General features: G+C 41.2%; 1 protein-coding gene across 3 annotated transcripts in view; it reads right to left on the reverse strand.

Moving 5' to 3' along the window:
* Nucleotides 1–14,164: 14,164 nt before the first annotated feature.
* The window catches only part of SENP6 (SUMO specific peptidase 6), a 96,519-nt gene continuing 91,107 nt past the window's right edge, over nt 14,165–19,576 (reverse strand). For all 3 annotated transcript variants that reach the window (XM_075597992.1, XM_075597991.1, XM_075597993.1), the window contains 3 exons: nt 18,422–18,490; nt 18,152–18,302; nt 14,165–16,823 (listed from right to left, as the gene is read on the reverse strand). In XM_075597992.1, the coding sequence (XP_075454107.1) occupies nt 16,614–16,823; nt 18,152–18,302; nt 18,422–18,490 (430 nt within the window). In that variant the 3' untranslated portion in view covers nt 14,165–16,613. The remainder of the gene's footprint in view (nt 16,824–18,151; nt 18,303–18,421; nt 18,491–19,576) is intronic.

A 19,576-nucleotide genomic window follows, 5' to 3' on the forward strand; every position in this document is an offset into this window, starting at 1 on the left:
ATAATAGTAATGTGCATTACCAAGAAAACAAAATGTAAATGATTCAGTGTATCAAAACATGATAAAAGGGTTTACAAAGACAAGACAATGTCTAAGAGAACATGCAAGTTATAACTAGACTTCGCACTTGCTTGGAAATGCGCGTAGATATGCAAACATGGCAGCTGTGTAAATGTGTTATATGTTTACCTGGTTTGTGAACTCGAGCAAAAATTCTGCACATCTCTAGTTATAAGCTTGTTTTTGTCATTTTCCACGCACATTTTGTAAGATAATGTACCACAACACATGCATTATTTATAAATAGAGGTCTGCATGTCCATCATGACTGCCATCATTGTTTCCAATGGTAATGAAGGGGTTTAGATCTTTGTGTTCTTCCCTTTCTGCACAGATATTTAAGAGCAGGTGATATAGGTAGCAGCAAGAATGCAAAATGACAACAGTATTATTATGCATGATATACAATGAATACAGTCCACCACATATAATAGATTCTGGCAGCTGTAGTCGAACGTTTGACAGCTACTGTTTTCTTCCTTCATTATGTGTTTGCTTTTCATGTTTGCATTATAATCTGTACAGCTTTTGCTTTCACATCTGGTTTCTTTCTAAGTCACAGCCGAAACACTGTAGAAGACAGGCCCTTTGGGACTTGCGGATGCCTGTAGCAGGAAGTGAGCTCCAATGCAAAGTTTAGGGACAATACAAAAAAAGAAAGTACTCTAATTAGTTTCAGTTCTCTAAACTTAAAATGTTGGTGTTTGGGAAAATCTTCTCACAATCCATTTATCTCTGATATGCAAACAGCTCTGAGGATATTTATTGTGACATCTAATTAATTTGTTCATTCCCGTAGAAATGTAAAAATCATTGCAATACTTTCCTAACTTATTTCTGTGCTGTTCTGGCTGATTCTTCTGGCAGCAAAATGGTGAAATATAGATCCACCAAAGAAACGTATTTGATTACGAAAAAATATATTCTCTATTCCTTTTGATTTGTTTCACAAAAAGAATACTAGGCCTCTCCTATTCTGTAAAGCTAACATAACATAATTAGTCTATTTCCTTCACAATCACGTAGTGCATTATTTAACATCTAAAGCATATTCAATTGAATAACACATTCTAATTAACCTTACTGCTCTGTTGATTGCTGCGGGTTCCACAAGTGCCATTTTAAACTAGTTTGTTTCTTTCCGAACACCTTAAAATACTTTTCGGTATATAGGAAACCTCAATTTGCAATACATAACAATTCAAGATGTGTCTCTTCCGTAATTACACATCGCAACATGCAATTATCATACCTAATTGTAATTAAAAGGGGACAGAAGCAAAATGTCAAATGTGAAAAATGCATTGCAGATACAGTTACGATGTGGGAAACTGAGAACTTCCTTCAGGCAAGAGGAGGCAGATGTTTTTCCTGAACGGACAGTGAGAGAGACAACGCCTGCCTGCTGGCACGGGAGATGCAAAACGTGTGTGGCTGGGAGGCTTACGGCAGCAATCCCTACAGAAGTCTATACGAGTTTAACTTTTATTTCCTCGTGTTCACAACAATCCGGATTTACTTCATCTCCAGCTTCTGTGGTTACCATGGTAAGCGTTAGTCTGCGTTTGGGCTCTGTGGAGAGCTCAATGTTAACCTCCCGGACACGTAAAACCCTATGTCCTGATGGAGCATCAGATTTGACAAATAAAAAGACCCTTGGAAAGGGCAAGACCGGATCGCTTAAAGTTAAATAAAATGCGACACAAAAATGATAAGCAGCATGGGTTGCTGTTAAAAAAACGTTACCTTACGGAATTGCTATTTTTTATATATACAAAGGCAATTCAGCAGAATATCATACTGTATATCACAAACATTTATGGATTTGGTTAACACATGATAGCTATCACAACCATACTGGTTAGTGGAAGAGACACTATTGTATATTTCATCTATGAAGAACTCTCACGTTAGTCCAGGAGTGGCAAACTCCAGTCCTCCAGGGCCAGCAAAAGGTCTGGTTTTAAAGCCGACACTGCTTCAGCACAGGTGGCTCAATCAAAATGATTGAGGCACCTATGCTGAAGCAGGAATAGCTTTAAAACCTGACCTGTTGATGGCCCTTGAGTATCGAGTTTGAGCATCACTGATGTAGATAGAGGGGGAGCCTGAGGTATAGTGAGAGAAAGAGTTCCAGTGCTGCTCCATCTAAGGCTGCGTCCAGGGTGAATGGAGCTGGGCGGAGGCGCGCTGAGGCGGGGGGGAAAGCGGGTGCTTTCCCTGGCCTTAGACCGTGCGCCGTCCGGGGGCGTGTCGGGGAGGGGGGCTGTGACTTCACGGAGCTGGTTCGCCCTCATTGTGCGAACCGCTCACGTGACCGGCCCTGCGCTCCCTTCAACGCTTGAATTTAAAACTTTGCTAAGACTTACTCTTCCGCACGCGGGAAGCGTAAGCGAGCCCCTGCTAAAGCCGCTCTCATTACAGCTGCAGGGACTCAGTGCCGAGCAGCAGCGCGCCTCAGTACGGGTCAGCGCCTAAGCGCTGACCATGCCCGAGGCCTAATGTTTACATGTGAGAGGAAAAAAAGTGTCTCCTCAGAAGAACAATATCTAGAAGTCTGCATCAAAATAATACTTCTCACAAACAGGTGCATACACAAACATAACAAGGCTACAATGGGCCAGACAAACACTTAACAAAACTTTCTATTTGATTTTCAATTTATACCACTCTGTGTGTGGGAAAAAAATAATAAAAGCACTAAAAAGTGAGAAGCAAGTTTACATAATGTACACGTTCTTTAAAAAAAAAAAAATAGATATGGTCAATAAGCTTTAGACTAAACAAGGGATTTTTCTAGTGTCAGTAATCCGCCCATGTATTGCCCTTTGTTTAATGGTGTTACTAGCACGGGTACATAAATATATTCAAATATGTTTTTATTTATGTTTGTATTGCATTAGATCATCTAATAAAGGACTGCCCGTGTCCATCTACAAACAGCTTGCAGAGGGTATGTACAGTGGTGAGAAAAAGTTTATGAACCCTTTAGGATATTAACATATTTCACATATGTCAAACCTAAAATGTTATTAGATCTTAATCTAAGCCCTAAAAATATATAAAGAGAATCTGATCCATTAAATGACACAGAAACATGATACTTTTTCAACATTTATTTATCCAACATTCCAACATTTAACATACAATATCCATTTGTGAAAAAGTATGTGAACCTTTAGATTCAGTACCTGGTGGGACCCCGAATGAGTAGCAATGACTTCCACTATGCGTTTCCTGTAACTGCTGGTAACTGCTCACATCGGCTTTGAGGAGTTTTGGCCCATTCTTTCTTACACAACTGTTTCATCTCAGTGACATTTAAGGGCTTCCTTGCATGGACAGCTCGCTTCAGGTCCTGCCACAACATTTCGATGGGTTTCGGTTTGGACTCTGACTAGGCCATTCTAAAACGCAGAATTTCTTCTTCTGCAGCCATTCTTTTGTAGATCGGCTTGTATGTTTAGGAACATTGTCTTGCTGCATAGGCCACTTTCGCTTTAGCTCACAGACGGATGGCCTGACATTTTCTAGAATTTTCTGATACAAGCAGAATTCATGGCTGTGTCAATGATGGCAAATCGTCTGGGTCCTGGCACAGTAAAGCAGCCCCAAACAACCACTATGCTTGACGGTTGGGTGAGGTTCTTGTATTCTAATGCAGTGTTTGTTTTTCACCAAAAATAACAAGGCTAACAAAGTTTTACCGTTGACTGGTCTGTCCAGAGAACATTGGAGGGAGAGGGAGGAAGAGAGAGAAGGAGAGAAGGAGAGAAGGAGAGAAGGAGAGAAGGAGAGAAGGAGAGAAGGAGAGAAGGAGAGAAGGAGAGAAGGAGAGAAGGAGAGAAGGAGAGAAGGAGAGAAGGAGAGAAGAGAGAGAGAGAGAGAGAGAGAGAGAGAGAGAGAGAGAGAGAGAGAGAGAGAGAGAGAGAGAGAGAGAAGAGAGAAGTTAGAAGAGAGGGGGGAGAAAGGAGAGAGGACAGGAGTGAGGAGAGAGAGGGGGAAGAGGGAGGAGAGAGGGGGGGCGAGAGGGGTGAACAAGAGAGAGAGGAGACAGGGGGAGGGGGATAGAGAGAGGGGGAGGTGGGGAAGGAGGGAGGGGAGATGAGAGACTGGTCAATTCAGGCACCATACTGATACATATACTGCGACTTTTGATAAGCTTGGAGCAAAAACTACAATTGTGAATGCATTTGATGGTATTCTTTATACTGTTGAATAAATGTCCCCACGCCATCGAAGGTGTGTGTTGTGCGCACTTCTGTTTTCTAATATTTATATTCTTTAAAAAAAAAAAAAAAAAAAAATTCAAATTGTGGTAATACATATGTGGGCCTGTGAAAAGATTAATAATTTAATCAGCTGTAAACAAAATGATTATATATATATATATATATATATATATATATATATACACACACACAGGTTTTCTGAATGTTTCGTGTGTGTGTGTGTGTGTGTGTGTGTGTGTGTGTGTGTGTGTGTGTGTGTACTGAGTTAAGTTATGGTGAGTAAAAAAAAGTGACAAAAACCCTCCACAGCAAAGCAAATATGCAAATGTAAATACAACTGAATGCTCATCTGCATGTCTTAGGCAGGTATGCCACCCCGCCTTTCCCCATTATCACCCAGCACACAGCACTTCCACTGCAGCAAGGGATTCTGGGAAATGACATGCAAACGAGCACACATTGCCACTTTTTGCTTCAAAAACCATTTTTAACATGGTTCCCTATAGGCGTAAGCTTGCTGCATGGTCACAGCTTTGAGCAAAGCCAGGGTTAAGGTGCATACCCAGAAAACCACCACAGACAGCTGTTTCGACCTTAATGGGTCTCATCAGTGTGGGGTTGATTAACTGGGTATGCAAAGAAGCTAAAGGATAGGCCAACCATAATACTGAGTTAAGTTATGGTGAGTAAAAAAAGTGACAAAAACCCTCCACAGCAAAGCAAATATGCAAATGTAAATACAACTGTATGCTCATCTGCATGTCTTAGGCAGGTCTGCAACCCCGCCATTCCCCATTATCACACAGCACTTCCACTGCAGCAAGGGATTCTGGGAAATGACATGCAAATGAGCACACAGTGCCACTTTTTGCTTCAAAAATTATTTTTAACATGGTTCCCTATAGGCTTAAGCTTGCTGCATGGTCACAGCTTTGAGCACAGCCTATAGAGAATCATGTTAAAAATGGTTTTTGAAGCAAAAAGTGGCACTGTGTGCTCATTTGCATATCATTTCCCAGAATCCCTTGCTGCAGTGGAAGTGCTGTGTGCTGGGCGATAATGGGGAAAGGCGGGGTTGCAGACCTGCCTAAGACATGCAGATGAGCATACAGTTGTATTTACATTTATTTATTTATATATATATATATATATATATATATATATATATATATATATATATATATATATATATATATATAGGCAATACGATACCGCATGTAGACGAATATCAAAGGCAGCACTCCAGATGGTTGTCAAAAATAATGTATTAGTTCAACAACACATCATTACATGTATACACACACACACACACCACATTTACTTGAAACATTCAGAAAACCTGTGTTTAAGAAAAAAGCAACACATTTATTTTGAAGACCGGTCCTCCACATTTTCTCATTTCAATATGGTACACAAAGACCCACAAAATCCTGTCTGCTGTCTTTTTCTTAGTAATTTTTCTACTAGGCAAATTTCCCTGTATATTACTTAGAGGTTTGATTGCATTGGGTGTACACAATACATTACAGATTATTATTATTATTATTTTTTTAAATTCAGTTTTAAAGGTTAGCCTTGTTATATAGTGTGCGCTGGTGCGCGTGCATGTGGCATGCACGTTTAGTTAATATAGTGCACGCGGTGGTGTGCACAACTAGGGGGCGTGGCTCTGTCACAGCGTCAGGCCAAATTTGTTGTATTTTCCCAGATCTGCCGCGCCAACGCTCACGGCCGTGCGTGTGCCTGTCTGAAGTAAAGCAACCACAGGGTCATACCCTGCAATCATCATTGACACGCGCACTATATTACAGCTCTAAGGGCCTTGAAGTCTTTTATATCATACCTGCACAGATTATTCATGCAGATAAAACGAACAATGTGAGCAAATAAAACTTTAAAGGCTACTAATATCTATAAAGGGAAAAGAACCGCTCATCTATATATGTAGTATACAGGCATACCCCACTTTAAGGACACTCACTTTAAGTACACTCGCGAGTAAGTACATATCGCCCAATAGGCAAATGGCAGCTCACGCATGCGCCTGTCAGCACGTCCTGACCAGCAATACTGGCTCCCTACCTGTACCGAAGCTGTGCGCAAGCGGGGAGACTATAGAGCCTGTTACAAATGCTTTATTTACATCAGTTATGCATGTATATGACGATTGCAGTACAGTACATGCATCAATAAGTGGAAAAATGTAGTGCTTCACTTTAAGTACATTTTCGCTTTACATACATGCTCCGGTCCCATTGAGTACGTTAATGCGGGGTATGCCTGTAACGTTTGATTTACACAATCCTTATTTGTCTCTTATAATTACAACGGAAGGATCCTGTTGCTCGAACAGCCCATTAAATACTACAATTAATATACTTTATATACTGGTAGTTTTTTTGTCATGACATAGGGGACAAGCATCCTTCTATCACTGGCTACTTGACGATTTATTTTTTTACAAGAATATTGTTTTGTGAACGGAACATACTGTATGGACTATAAGAGATCTCAGCTCCCATAAAAATGCCACTGCATAAAAAAAAGGCAAATTGTATGAAATAATACTCATGTAAATAATTTATCCAGTTTGTTTTCCTTTAAATAAGTAATATCCATGGTTTGGTCTCTTTGCTTTTTATTTTTCAGTCTTTACCTCCTTGCTCCTATAGGGAATTTGCAAAGCAGAGGTGTTAATTAGACTCCCTTCTCCACCCCCCCCTCCTCCAGGCCTTACGAAAGAGACAAATCTATTGTCCATTTGCCCAACAAACATCTTATGTAAGTCATTCTCTGCAATAGAACAGCAGAGCATCTCAAGGGGGTTCTTAAATGTCACTTCTGCTTCTGAAACCATTCTGCAAATGTTGACCAGAGATGCATACATTTTTTATGCTGAGTAATCTAAAACTTTTTTTTACAAGAATTATTAACTGTTATTCTATCCCACCATGAAAACCAATACAACAGGAACATCTAATTAGTCAGCCATCTGATAGCCTTGCCTGCACACAGTCATGCATCTTGAAGAAGGCAGCATCTTAGAGATGTTCAATTGTGCAAAGAATATCCCTAAAAAAAATATGAAAGACAAATGATGGGCGTTGTCTTAACATGCAAGGAGTTTTCCCTGTGTAAGCACACAACAACTCAATGTTGTGTGCCATTGTTAAGCAGAGTTACAACAAGCATTACATTCAATATTACACATTAAAATAAGCACATGAACCATGTTGCAGGAGTTGTGATTTAGTGTAATCCTTCCTGTACAGAAGCTGAGAAAACATGGCACTAGAAGTCTAGATTAGGAGTGGCCAACTCCAGTCCTCAAGGGCCACCAACCGGTCAGGTTTAAATCTACCCCTGCTTCGGCACAGGTGGCTGCCAACGAGTGAGTTACCCTGGAGGACTGGAGTTGGCCACTCCTGGCTTAGATGAACTAAACGTTGTTAAATTAGAGAAAATCCCGTGGTTACCTACAATAGGAATTTTATAATTATATGCAAAAATAATGGCTAGAGAGAGTAATGGAACTGTTTTTTCGGGTGTTAACTTTAACGAAGCGTAGTAAATATGGGATGAATATTAAAACTGCAACGAGCTCATTTGCAGGTCATTTAAATAACGTCAATTACAAACCAACACCATTTTATTTATGGGAGTAAAACCCGGTTGATGTCACGTTATTCACATCAGTGAAAATACTGCGTTATGATTAACGGGTATTGACTTAGGTTAACATCCCATTAAATAGGCTAACGGAGCTCAGTGCATTGGGTCTCCTGGACCCCCATCTACAGTATATGCGGTGATGCTACTTCCCAGGCATGGAGACATCAGCGGCTTTCAAATGAATTGGACTAAAATCTTGTGCAGCATCGGGGCGTGGAGTCTACATACTGTATAGGCTCTTATTCAATATGTTTAGTATAAGCCCCATTTTACACAGGTCAGATTCTAAAATACCTTCTATTCCAGGGCTCTTCAACTGGTGCAAAGGGCCTGGATGTCTACCTTGCTCTTTTGGTTCTTGCTAATGTAGCCCTCTTTGCTGCTGATCTAGAGCGACTACTAATGCTGCATGTACCTGTTGGCTCAGTGAGATCTGAGCCTCCGCTAACTGGGAGCCTGGGGTAATATTAGATTCTTGGCAGCGCCTCCACTTACCCAGGATCCCCAATGAGTGAGATTCCCCTAGGCAAGAATAATGATAACACACTTCAACTTGATAACCGTTTACTAATACGTGATGGCAGAACCTTATCTTATACCTATTAAGGGTAACACACATAAAATGCAGTATATAAATGGCAGAGATGCAATACATATATATGTGGCTCGGACACTCTCCTATAGAGTAATGTCACTTTCCCACCACCGCGTGCACCCCACACCGTGTCCAATATATATGTGCGCAGCCCCTTGGTCACTCAACCCAGTGTCCCCAAAGAGTCCTCCCCCAAGGTGGGATCAGCGCCTGATGGTACCGGTGTTGGTGCACTTATTAAATACCTTCCGGCTACTCCTGCAGCCAGCAACAGACTTCAAAAAGGATCCGCCGATCCAGCGCAGTCTCTCACGAGTTGGGAATGTCCAGCAGCTTGAGCCCAAACCACTGTTCTCACACACCGCCGCTCTGCGACACTGTGTCCCTATCTGTTGCTACAGTAAACGGAGTAGATGTCCATTTCTATAGGCCGTCCCTGCAACACCACAACCTTATGGTAACTCAGGGTATACCTTGGGCCTGAGGGGAAATCTGGCCTATGCAGGTGGGTCACTGACCCCCTGCACACACACAACCTCTCCCCTTGCTCCTCTGGTGCCCTCTGGCTAGCGTGGTCTTTCCCCCTCGCTTCCCTTTCCTGCCTGCCAGCAATTCCTGCACTCCCACCATTGGTTCCCTGGCATCAGGTGGTTCTGCTGAGGCTCCTGGGAATTGTAGTTTACTGCGGGGCCTCCTGGTGATTGGCCAGCCGTTCGCACGCTTTGCACTGCGCATGCGCAAACTCTCTCCGCTTCTGACAGTTGCGCCTGACTATTGCGCAACAACATGGCGGCTCCCTGTGCTACCGGGCCGCCGCAGAACCTCCGAACGCTCCCTCAAGAGGCACCCTGCAGCGGAGGTAGAGAGGCAAACCAGGACATTCCTACATTCTCCCCCTCGTGGAATCCAACGTCCCCACTTGGGAACGTACCAATACATATACAGTATTAACACAATAAAAATGCATACATGAGACATACAACTTATCACTGTATACTCTACATGAGGTTATACATTTTATTGAACATTCCAATCACAGATCTCACTCTATTGCGAGCCCACTGCTGAGCCTCATAATGGGGTGCCCCGAATTGATCGTAAGTCATTCTCATGGGAGGTTGACTAGCGCTTTGGCTTCTGCGCAGGTGCTCTTCCGTTACTCCCTCTGGAGAGTAACAAATCTCGCTTGGCAATTCAGTTTCTTCCCTTGAGGGGATTAATGTTTCTACACAGTCTCTTTGAGGCATAAAGCATGGGCTCTGTGGGTCTAAAGGCTGGCTCATTGGAGTCAGCATATCTGTTGTTGGACCAAGGGGCCCTTTACCCGTAGCTCCTTCGGGAGATGCCCCCACGGTCGGAAGGCTCCTTTGAGAGGTTCCCTCTATAGGATCCTCAGAGGTGGCATTTACTACAGTCTCTGGACCACCCTCTGGAATATCTGACTCTCCTTCGAGCGAAACAATTGGCACTACCAATTCGTTATCCCCTACTTGAGGTATGGGGAGGAGATGATTTCTATGCCATACCTTTACCCGGCCTTCTGAGTCTTTGATGCAGTATACCAGGCGGCCAGGCATCTGTGACTCCACCTCATACACGCCATCTCTCCAACGGTCGGCCAGTTTGTGCTTCCCGGGGACACCCAAATTGCAAAGGAGAACCACATCCCCTGGGCGGATTTCCTTATGGCGCACTTTGTGATCATAACGCTTCTTATTACTCACATTTAGTTGCGCAGCTGCCTTCCCTGCCAGTTTATATGCCTGATGCAAGCCGTCTTGTAATCTTTGCACATACCGAAATTGCGTTTGGTTGGATACCCCATCGGTAGATATCCGCAGACACACATCCACTGGTAACCGAGCTTCTCGTCCAAACATTAGGAAGGTGTATACCCTGTGGACTCGTGGCGAGTACAATTAGAAGCATAGATGGGCTACACACACACATATATACATATATATATATATACATATATATATATATATATATATATATATATATATATATATATATATATATAAAAACACAGAGGCGCACTCATAGCGTAAAAGGTATAACAATATATTTATGGAGTCAAGGATTTAAAAATGCACACTCACAAACGTAGCTTAATAAAAAGCATTTTTGAGTAAAACTCAGCCAGCCAGACGCAGGAACCCGGTAGCAGATGACTTTGGTATAGTGTCCGGTGTAGGTACACTGCAGCAGCCTCTATGGATACCTCCGGAGCCCGGGGAACACGAGGGACGCCGCCTTCCTCTCAATCCTGCGTCACACAGTGAGTACTCAGCTCCAGTACCGCGAGAACTCAGTGACGTCAGTGGATTCAACCGGAAAAAGTTCCCATGTATGCAACGAGTGGACAGCTGAGAGTAATACTTCCAAAAAACGCAATAAATTGCTGTAGCAAGCCAGTGAGTGGAAATATAATAAAACTGGGCAGTAAAACCTCCACACAACACTCTCTACGCGTTTCATCTCAAAGAGACTTCATCGGGAGATCTATATATATATACACATATACACACACAAACACACACACACAGCTCAACCCCGCTATAGCGCGATACGTTACAACGCGATGCGAGCGTGGCTCCCAATAATATGCATCAGATCTCCTACCATGCCGTTTTCTATCCTCACCTGTTGTCCAGGGCTTATGTGGCAGGGAGCTTGCTGAGGGCGCCCTCCTCCCCGGCGTCAAATGACATTGCAGGGTCATGTGACGTCACGTCACCATGGCAATGCGGCATCAAATGACATATTATGGCTAAATAAAACCCTTTCTTGCTCCACCAGCACAGCACTACTACATTTTAATAGCGATTCAGACAGCAAAGTGCTTTTCAACAGAGTGGAAACTCTCCATAGACACTTCCCATAAAGAGGTTATGGTGTATTAACAGATCGTCAGTGATGTTCAACTGCAGTCAAGATATTTTGTTGTTTACATCTTTAAATTCAATGGAGTTCACCTAGCTGCGTATATTAACAATTCGTAGGATAAAAACAGATGTGTCCACAAATCTGAGTGATCAAATCTGAAAAGATCAGTTCCCTCTCCATATATTTTTTTTCTTACCCCCTTTTTATCTTTTAACCTGTAAAAGAAGCGGGGGGGGGGGGGGGGTCTTTGGAGCTGAACTCCATGAATTTCAAATGCAGGTACCGCTGTCTCATGGGATACTTAGCAGGAAAAGTGCCACCGGTTCCTCTCATCAAGGGTAAACAGAATGGGCGTTCAAGTCTCATGCATCACTGTCACGGGAGACCAAGCTTATTAACACTTTCCCATCTGGATCCTTTGATTGAATAAAGCATGAAATAAAATAAATTGTATTTATTCACATAAAAAACACACACAGCTTGAATGACAAAATTATCACAAATAAACAATTACTGGGATGGGGCAAAACTAAATAAAATGTCCACGGAACGAAATCCTCAGAAATCAAGTCTCTAGGTATCAATTTCCAGACGTGGGGTTGATGCGCAAAAAGAGCCGTGTAATAGTCCTTGGCTAGGGGCGCTAGCGGCAACCCCTGTATCTCTGTCAAAAGTAAACTTTTCGTTTTGTCCTTGCAGGATTTGTTTGCTAATCCTTAGTTCTAACGAACTTTTGAAGCAGGGTGCAATCCTTAGTTATGTTATGACCTTTGCACCGCACGCTGTAGCTCCGATGAATCTGATGGAACTTCTTACAAGATGGAATTAAATCTGTTACATGATGGAACCAACTCCTCACTGGCTGTCCTGACTTAAAACCTCACAAGTCCCACCTTTAGTCTGCAGCGAATCCCTGCGTGGGAACCAATCCGCCCACCTATAGCAGTGTTCTGCCAGGTTCTTCGTAGCCTGGCACTGAGCTTCAAGGTATGATGAGAGCATGTGCAAACGTGGCACTTCAGCTGCTTATCATACCTAGCCATGCCTACTTCCCTGGAGACCTAATGTCTCCCTGTCCCGACACCTAGCCACCTGTGAGGCCAAAATGTTCACCACTCATCCCCAACTAACACCTTACAATGCTAGGTTCTTTTGTTAAATCCGGGTCTCCCCAGACATGCCGGAGTCATCTCCATGTGATGCCTTAGAAGTCCTGGACTTAAGTTATGACTCATTGTACTTGTGAATACCAAAATGTGTCTGCTGCCTCTTTGAAGCCCCCCCTGCTTCCTATGCAAATTGATTGTTTATCCATACTAAATGACTTCCTATGACATTACTTCAAAAACCTAACTTATACAGTTTTATTCTAACCTCACTTACCCATTTTCCTTACACCCCAATAAACTCTCAGCATTATCCTGAGCTGGAGTAACACCCCTGAACCCCTATAATGGATTCAGGGTACCTGGGCATTACCCCTTTAGCCTAGGGACCCTGTGCAGACTGTGGGAATATACATTAACCCCTTATGCCCCGTGTTTGTTGTGGGTATTCATTAACCCTTAATACGGTGATATGGCCCTCTTCTTCCTAGCCGGGTGCATATAGACAATTTATACACATTCACAGGACTGCAGCCAGCAGTTGGCTGCAGAGCTGACACTCTACGCTTTAACTTAAAATGTAACCCCTACAACTCTCTCCACCTTATTCCTGGTGAGAGAGTTATGGAACCCTTCACTGGGTCCTGGGATTCGGGCATATCCCGGGACCTGGAATGTAACCCAGTTGTTCCCTGCCCGGTCGTACTGCTCTAGTTTGTGCTGAAGCAGGGGGATTTGGCGGTGAGCTGCAAACTGCGTTCTAGGGGGGATTTTATCTGGTGGTCTGTGTTCCTCATGTCCTCAGGAATCTGGGGGGATTCCTGAGTGCATGTTATGGGTAACCCGCAACATGGGCCCCCTTCTACCCAAACACACCCTGACAAGATTTTCCCGTAAAATCATCCCTGACGCATCCCGCTGGTTGGCACTCCTGGAACAGTAAAACCACATACATCTTTATTATACAAGCAGTTATATACCACAATTGGGTTGAAGAGCTGACACTCACAATTCCTCAATATAGCTCAGGGGCACTGGGCATAATACCTTTATTTATGGCCTGGGTACCCCTTCACCATCACGTGGGCCAATAGGAAGCCACAATGTCATTTGTCAGTTTCCTTTTGGTTAATGTGACGGGGTATTTAAACCACCATGAAGTATCAGCAGCACCTTAACCAGTATCTCGGGAAGCAGAGGGTACCCCCAACTGAAGTTAATGCTATTCAGCTCCAAAGACCCCCTGCTTCCCACTCATGCAGCTAAAAAGGAGGGTATTTAACTTGGAATTCTTTAGGTTGACTAAAGAGGTTTAAAAATAGCCAACTAAAAATATGAAATCTAAACAATTACACTCCTATTCCGAGCAGCTTTAATCTCAAATCTGAGAATCATCAGGTTAAAATGTATTATATTGTAATGCTACGACTATTCCCCTCATTTATTAAACTTTTAACAGCACCCAACCCCATTCGCTTGAATATTTTGCACTAAAATGTATTTTAAGATTTGAGTGCTTCCTATTTTTGTGCTGAACTTGCATGCAATCATGATGAGAAGGTGTACAATTAATAACAATACACAACTTACTGACGAACGTGCTTTGAACATTCTTTTAAAGGGTTCTTTTTATTTCAAAAATAATAAATATGTTATATATAGAATTAGCCTAGCACAGAACTAATGAACTAACAACCACAATTTAGACAAAAAAAAAAAAACTAACACTAATTTCAAACATCCCTCTTTAAACCATGAGATCTGAAAGTCTATGCTCCCAATCTGCATTCAAAATGCTAGCACATCCAAAACAAACTATGGAAATGTGCACAAATGATCACAATTATTCATTAGGAAAGAAAAGTTCCATATAAGAGCTAATCTCTTCACTGTAGTTTAATCCAATATCCTACACATTCTTACTATTTGAAAGGGCTGTGAACAGTTCATTTTTTTGTTTTTGTTTATAAAAAGTGATGCAAAACCTTAAAAAGGTTTCACTTTTTACTTCTCTTTTGGCCCAACACACTCACATTGTAAAAATATTGCAACATACAAGTCCAACATACTATAGAACCTGACTATTTAAAAAAAAAAAAAAAAAGCCATGACTAACACTGTACAATAAGTAATGAACACAAACAATACTTTGCTATGGGCAAAGCAAAAAAAGAATTTGCGTTGGTAACGGATTACACACCTGGAAACACTTTTTGAATAACAATGCTGAAAACAGAAGGGGAAAGAAAAAAGGTTTTCTGCACATTTAAGTCATCAAAATGCACGTATAGATCAAACTACAGTACTTAAGATAATGGATTTGCATTATCAGTCCAAAGCAGATGGTGTAAAGATTTATACCACCGGAAACATTTGCTCCACTTTCAGCACTTATGGCATTTTCCTCTTGCAAGAGAATAAATATGTCCGCTGTTATGTGGTTATTAGATGACGTCTTAGCAGATGCAAGGCACTGAGAGAAAAACATTCTATTGTGCACCAAGAGCAGAGACAAATGCAGACTGGAATTGATATGGAGTTGGAATGAAATAACTCCTTAGTTGCCGGAGGGGATGGCCTCCCTGATTTGCAACTCCTTTGGCAACACAGTTGAAATATCATTGCTACAACGCAGCGCAGCTCTTAACTGCAGCTCATCGCAACACTTCTTTTTGCAAATCTTCCATTTGATCCTGTTCGCACAAATAATATCTCACACCAGTTTAACACAACTTTACGGTGTCAGAGAACACCAAGGATTCTACGGAAAAAGCATATCCTCGCTTTTTAAAAGGGCAGTTCCACCAATGGCTGTGGTATGTTTCATAAATGAAATCTTAGAGGGTGCTGGAGTGGGCAACTCCAGTACTCAAGGGCCACTATCAGGTCAGGTTTTCAGGATATTCCTGCTTCAGGCAGTCGACTCTACTCGGAACATATTAAACATATCACTCATATTAGTTCAAGTACAAGTAATAGCTTTAAAAACTTGTGGTTTACTTTTAGAAGTGTCACAACACTTGGAATCTCTATAGAATGTTGTGTTTACAGTCCCCACCTGGCACTGAAAGTGTTAAAGAACAACTATTACATCAGTGGGTCGGCGCAAACGCACTAAAACAGCGGTCGGTTTCCCTTGTGGGGCGCAATGTAAAAATGAATGGTATGAATGAATGAAATGTCCCATTGTCGCCATATAAAAAAAGCAGTAAAAAAGGCTAAACCTTATTTTGCAGCTTTATTACCATTTATTACCATCAACAAAAATACTGCGGTTTAGAAGCATATGAAAGGCTTGAGCAACAATAAATGTGCATATCTCCCTAATTTTAGCTGATTTTAGAGTCACGTAGCTGTAATTGCCTAATGTGCGTACAAAGCCACGAAACCAAATAATGTGAGAAACCTACTTTAGGAATATATTTTTTTGGACTATGGTCCAGATTGAATGATCTGTACTTAAACCATAAGACACTAAGGCTCAAGACCATATTGTACCACTGCGTAAATATGGCCCATAGTTTCATACAGTGTGTATTCATTTAATTATTTACAAATATAATAGTCATATGTCTCAAATACCCAAAGACGGACTGAAGTTGGGTGCTGGCTTATTTATCAATTTTAGGCCATAAATGTAGGTATGACAAATGTACTGAAGGGCAAGACATTTTGAATAAGAATACACATTAATAGTGTGATCCTATAAATATTTCCTTTTTATTGGATTGAAACTTCGAATTTGGTGATTACGTCCTATTAAGAGAAATACATAACCAAAGTTCCTAACGAGTGGGGGGGAAGGGAGGATAAAGAAAAAAGACAAAAGAATTATAAATACTGAAAAGAAATGGCCTCATTACCGTATGTACAGACCTGTTTCACTTCATACACATTATGTTTGGGGACCAATTCCTTTTATGACATACATTTACACAAGCATTCAGATTCTCAAGTAGCTTTGTGAGCATTGAATGCATCAGTCATTCAGCCTACGTAAAGCAAACTGCTAGAGTTTTGTTTTCCGATTGCAGAGCTGGCATGCAACAGACAAAACGCTCAGTCTGAGGTGCTGCAGATAAACTGTTCTGTTCCCTCCTGTAATGCGGGCTCTGTTGTGCTAAGGTCCTTCTGTCCTTTCTTGTCTTTGCTTTGAAGTCCCTGCAGAGTAAGGATAAGGTTCCGGATTTCTTCACGCTTTGTTTTCATTCTTTGTTGAGCAAACCAATCGGTCAAATTCATAGGCAGATCAAAACTCTGAATGGGATTCTGAAATAATGTGACATATTAAATTATGCATACTAAAACAAAAAGGACTGTATTACAAACGGCGTGTTATAGGTATTGTTCACGAAATCTAAATGGAGGATAATTGGGTGTTTAAAAACAATGGCTGAAGCATTAAAACTATTTGCGATGCAACATGCAATTTACCGAACACAACATGGCAGGAACACGGCTCCGAGGGCTGCAGCGTTGCATTTCCAGCCACCTTTAATCACATTAAAAAACAGCCCACCAAATTGTGACTTTCATTGACCTCACTATGAATCGTTTTAGAAATGATAGAATTTCATAATACAGTCTGAGGAGAAAAGATGAATGATCCAGGGCAACTTCAGATTTTTCTAAAAGTTGCCCTGGATCTTTCGTCTTTTCTCCATATACTGGATTTTTTTAGGCAGATATCCCTGAACCAGGAGCACCGTTTTTTGCAAGTATTTTTGACTTTATTCTATGTGTTGTGCAGCTTCTCTTATTATATTGCATAATACAGTCTGAAACATTGAATATTTGTAAAACATTACAAATCCATTTCTTTCTTTAGCAGGCAATCAGCTTTCGTCGGTGGAGAGACTATTCTAAGACACGATTACCAATGTTAATGCATGCACATGAACATATATATTAGAAATAAATAAAATGAGACGTTTCTTTCTGCAAGGATCTTAATGATATAGTACAACTTAGAAACAAGAGGAAATGCAATGGCATGAACACTGAGCCAGGTAAAAAGTTCCCTTTTTCTTTTAATACTTCCTTCGTAATTCAGGATACTGTATATGTAATAGCTTTAAAAGTTAAACCAAATTGCCTAACCGTTAACAGCACTACAAGAAATATCATTGGATGTTCTATACATGTTGCTTTTTTGATGAGCAGCAGTCACTTCAATGTTGCAGAGATTAGTATTCACACAAAAATAGAATGTGAAGGCAATTTGTATGATAGAAAGTGAGACCTAATTCTTTGTTCCAGCCTTAGCTATATAAGCTGTGTAATGATGCGAGCAAAAGTACTAGCATCCATATGAGAATGTACAGGAAGCTAAAATCAATATACTTGTTAGCGCGTTACTACCCAGAAACCTTGCGTGCAACTTATGCGATATAGGACGTGACAATGGTGCAAATTAAGCTGGTTTGGAGATCTATGGAGGGCATGAAGATACACTCATGGATATTGCATCTTTGCTAGAACGTAAATAACATTTCTGACTAGCTAAATGGGGCTGTATCTGATAACCAGACCTCTGCAAATGAAGAGTTTAATAAACCCCATGGACCGCCCAACCAATAAATAATCTATAAACGCACCTCAAAAAAGCTCTCCACATACTGCAGTATATACACTCCACAGTCACTGAAGTTGTTTTGCTGAGGCACTCTGGGGTTGGAACCTTTCATGAAATCTTTGGAAAAACTTCTTTTGCTGCCTTTCCTGACTTCCCATTCTACCTCCAGGTATCTGCACGAGGGAATGAAATACAAGAGAAGATGTATGCATACTTAAAAGCCAAGATTTATAGCAGAGGAAGAGAGTCTTAAGATTCTAAAATCGCAAGTATAAAAAAACAGGTGACTTACTCTCGTAATGTTTTGACCACGGTGGACCGTGAAGGACCTCTCAGAGAATCCATAAGCAGAATACATGGTCTGGAAATGAAAGAGGGAAACAATTGTGCAAATGTCGTTGGCTGTCCATGTTAGAGGCAGAAAAACTTAACAGCAGCTTTATTTCCAACAGAAAAGGCAGGATTGAAAAATAAAATCTTGATGAATCATTCAAATTAGTTTATCTTTATACAAAGTTTCATTGATTGCAAAATAGAGCACTGCAGACCCACCGATATAACTGCAATCCAATGTTGTTCTTTACGGCTGGAATACATTTCTAATTCAACCGGCAACAAAAAGACGGAGTTGTGGTAATATGAAGTAACACCTAGAAGTGAATTTTTGGTAATCTACACAACAGCAACCAGAAGGCAGGATTGAGATTACCTCCACCACTGATATAGGAGACAGACTAGCAGAAGCAGCAGCCTTCATATGCAAACAGTGCTGCGAATGCTCTATTTATTTACCTTGGTTCCTGCTGCTAAATAAATCCAGCATATTAGACATATTGATGGACAGATCTAAATAAATATTAGCATAGGTGTTTCCAACATGGAACTGAATTATTCAGCATGCTCTGCAAAAATAAAGTTTTATAGGCATTTGTAGAAATGATTGCAATCAAGTGCAAACCAAATCAAAATTAAGATTCCTTGTGCAACGACAGCTAAGAGAAAAATCTGTTTCCATGTCATATGCTTTTTTTTAATGAAGAACAAAAACCTATTTAGCTTTCCTGGAGACAAAGAGAAATTGATAGGTATAAGTGATCAACAGCAGGATATTTCACTATCAATGTTTTTGTGTGGAGCAAAATCTCACATTTTAGAGCCTCTGGGAACCAAAACAAGGACAATAAGGAACTCAGAAGCATATTGGCGTCTGGGTGACTATACATTGTGTAGGCTTGACTTGTATTCTAATGTGATTCCAAACAGGGCCAACTCCACATTTAACAGTGGAGGGAAAGCCTTGTTCTTTCTGAATGTGACCAACTCACAGGTAATGAATATAAAAAAGAAAAACTACTTTGCAAAAGGAATGATACTGCGACAGACAAGTGAAATATCATTTGGGGGCAAATACTCTACAGCTGAAGTCCTTATGTTAAATAGGAAAGTC

This window comes from Ascaphus truei, chromosome 4, assembly GCF_040206685.1.
Source record: "Ascaphus truei isolate aAscTru1 chromosome 4, aAscTru1.hap1, whole genome shotgun sequence".
NCBI classification, from domain to species: Eukaryota; Metazoa; Chordata; class Amphibia; order Anura; family Ascaphidae; genus Ascaphus; species Ascaphus truei.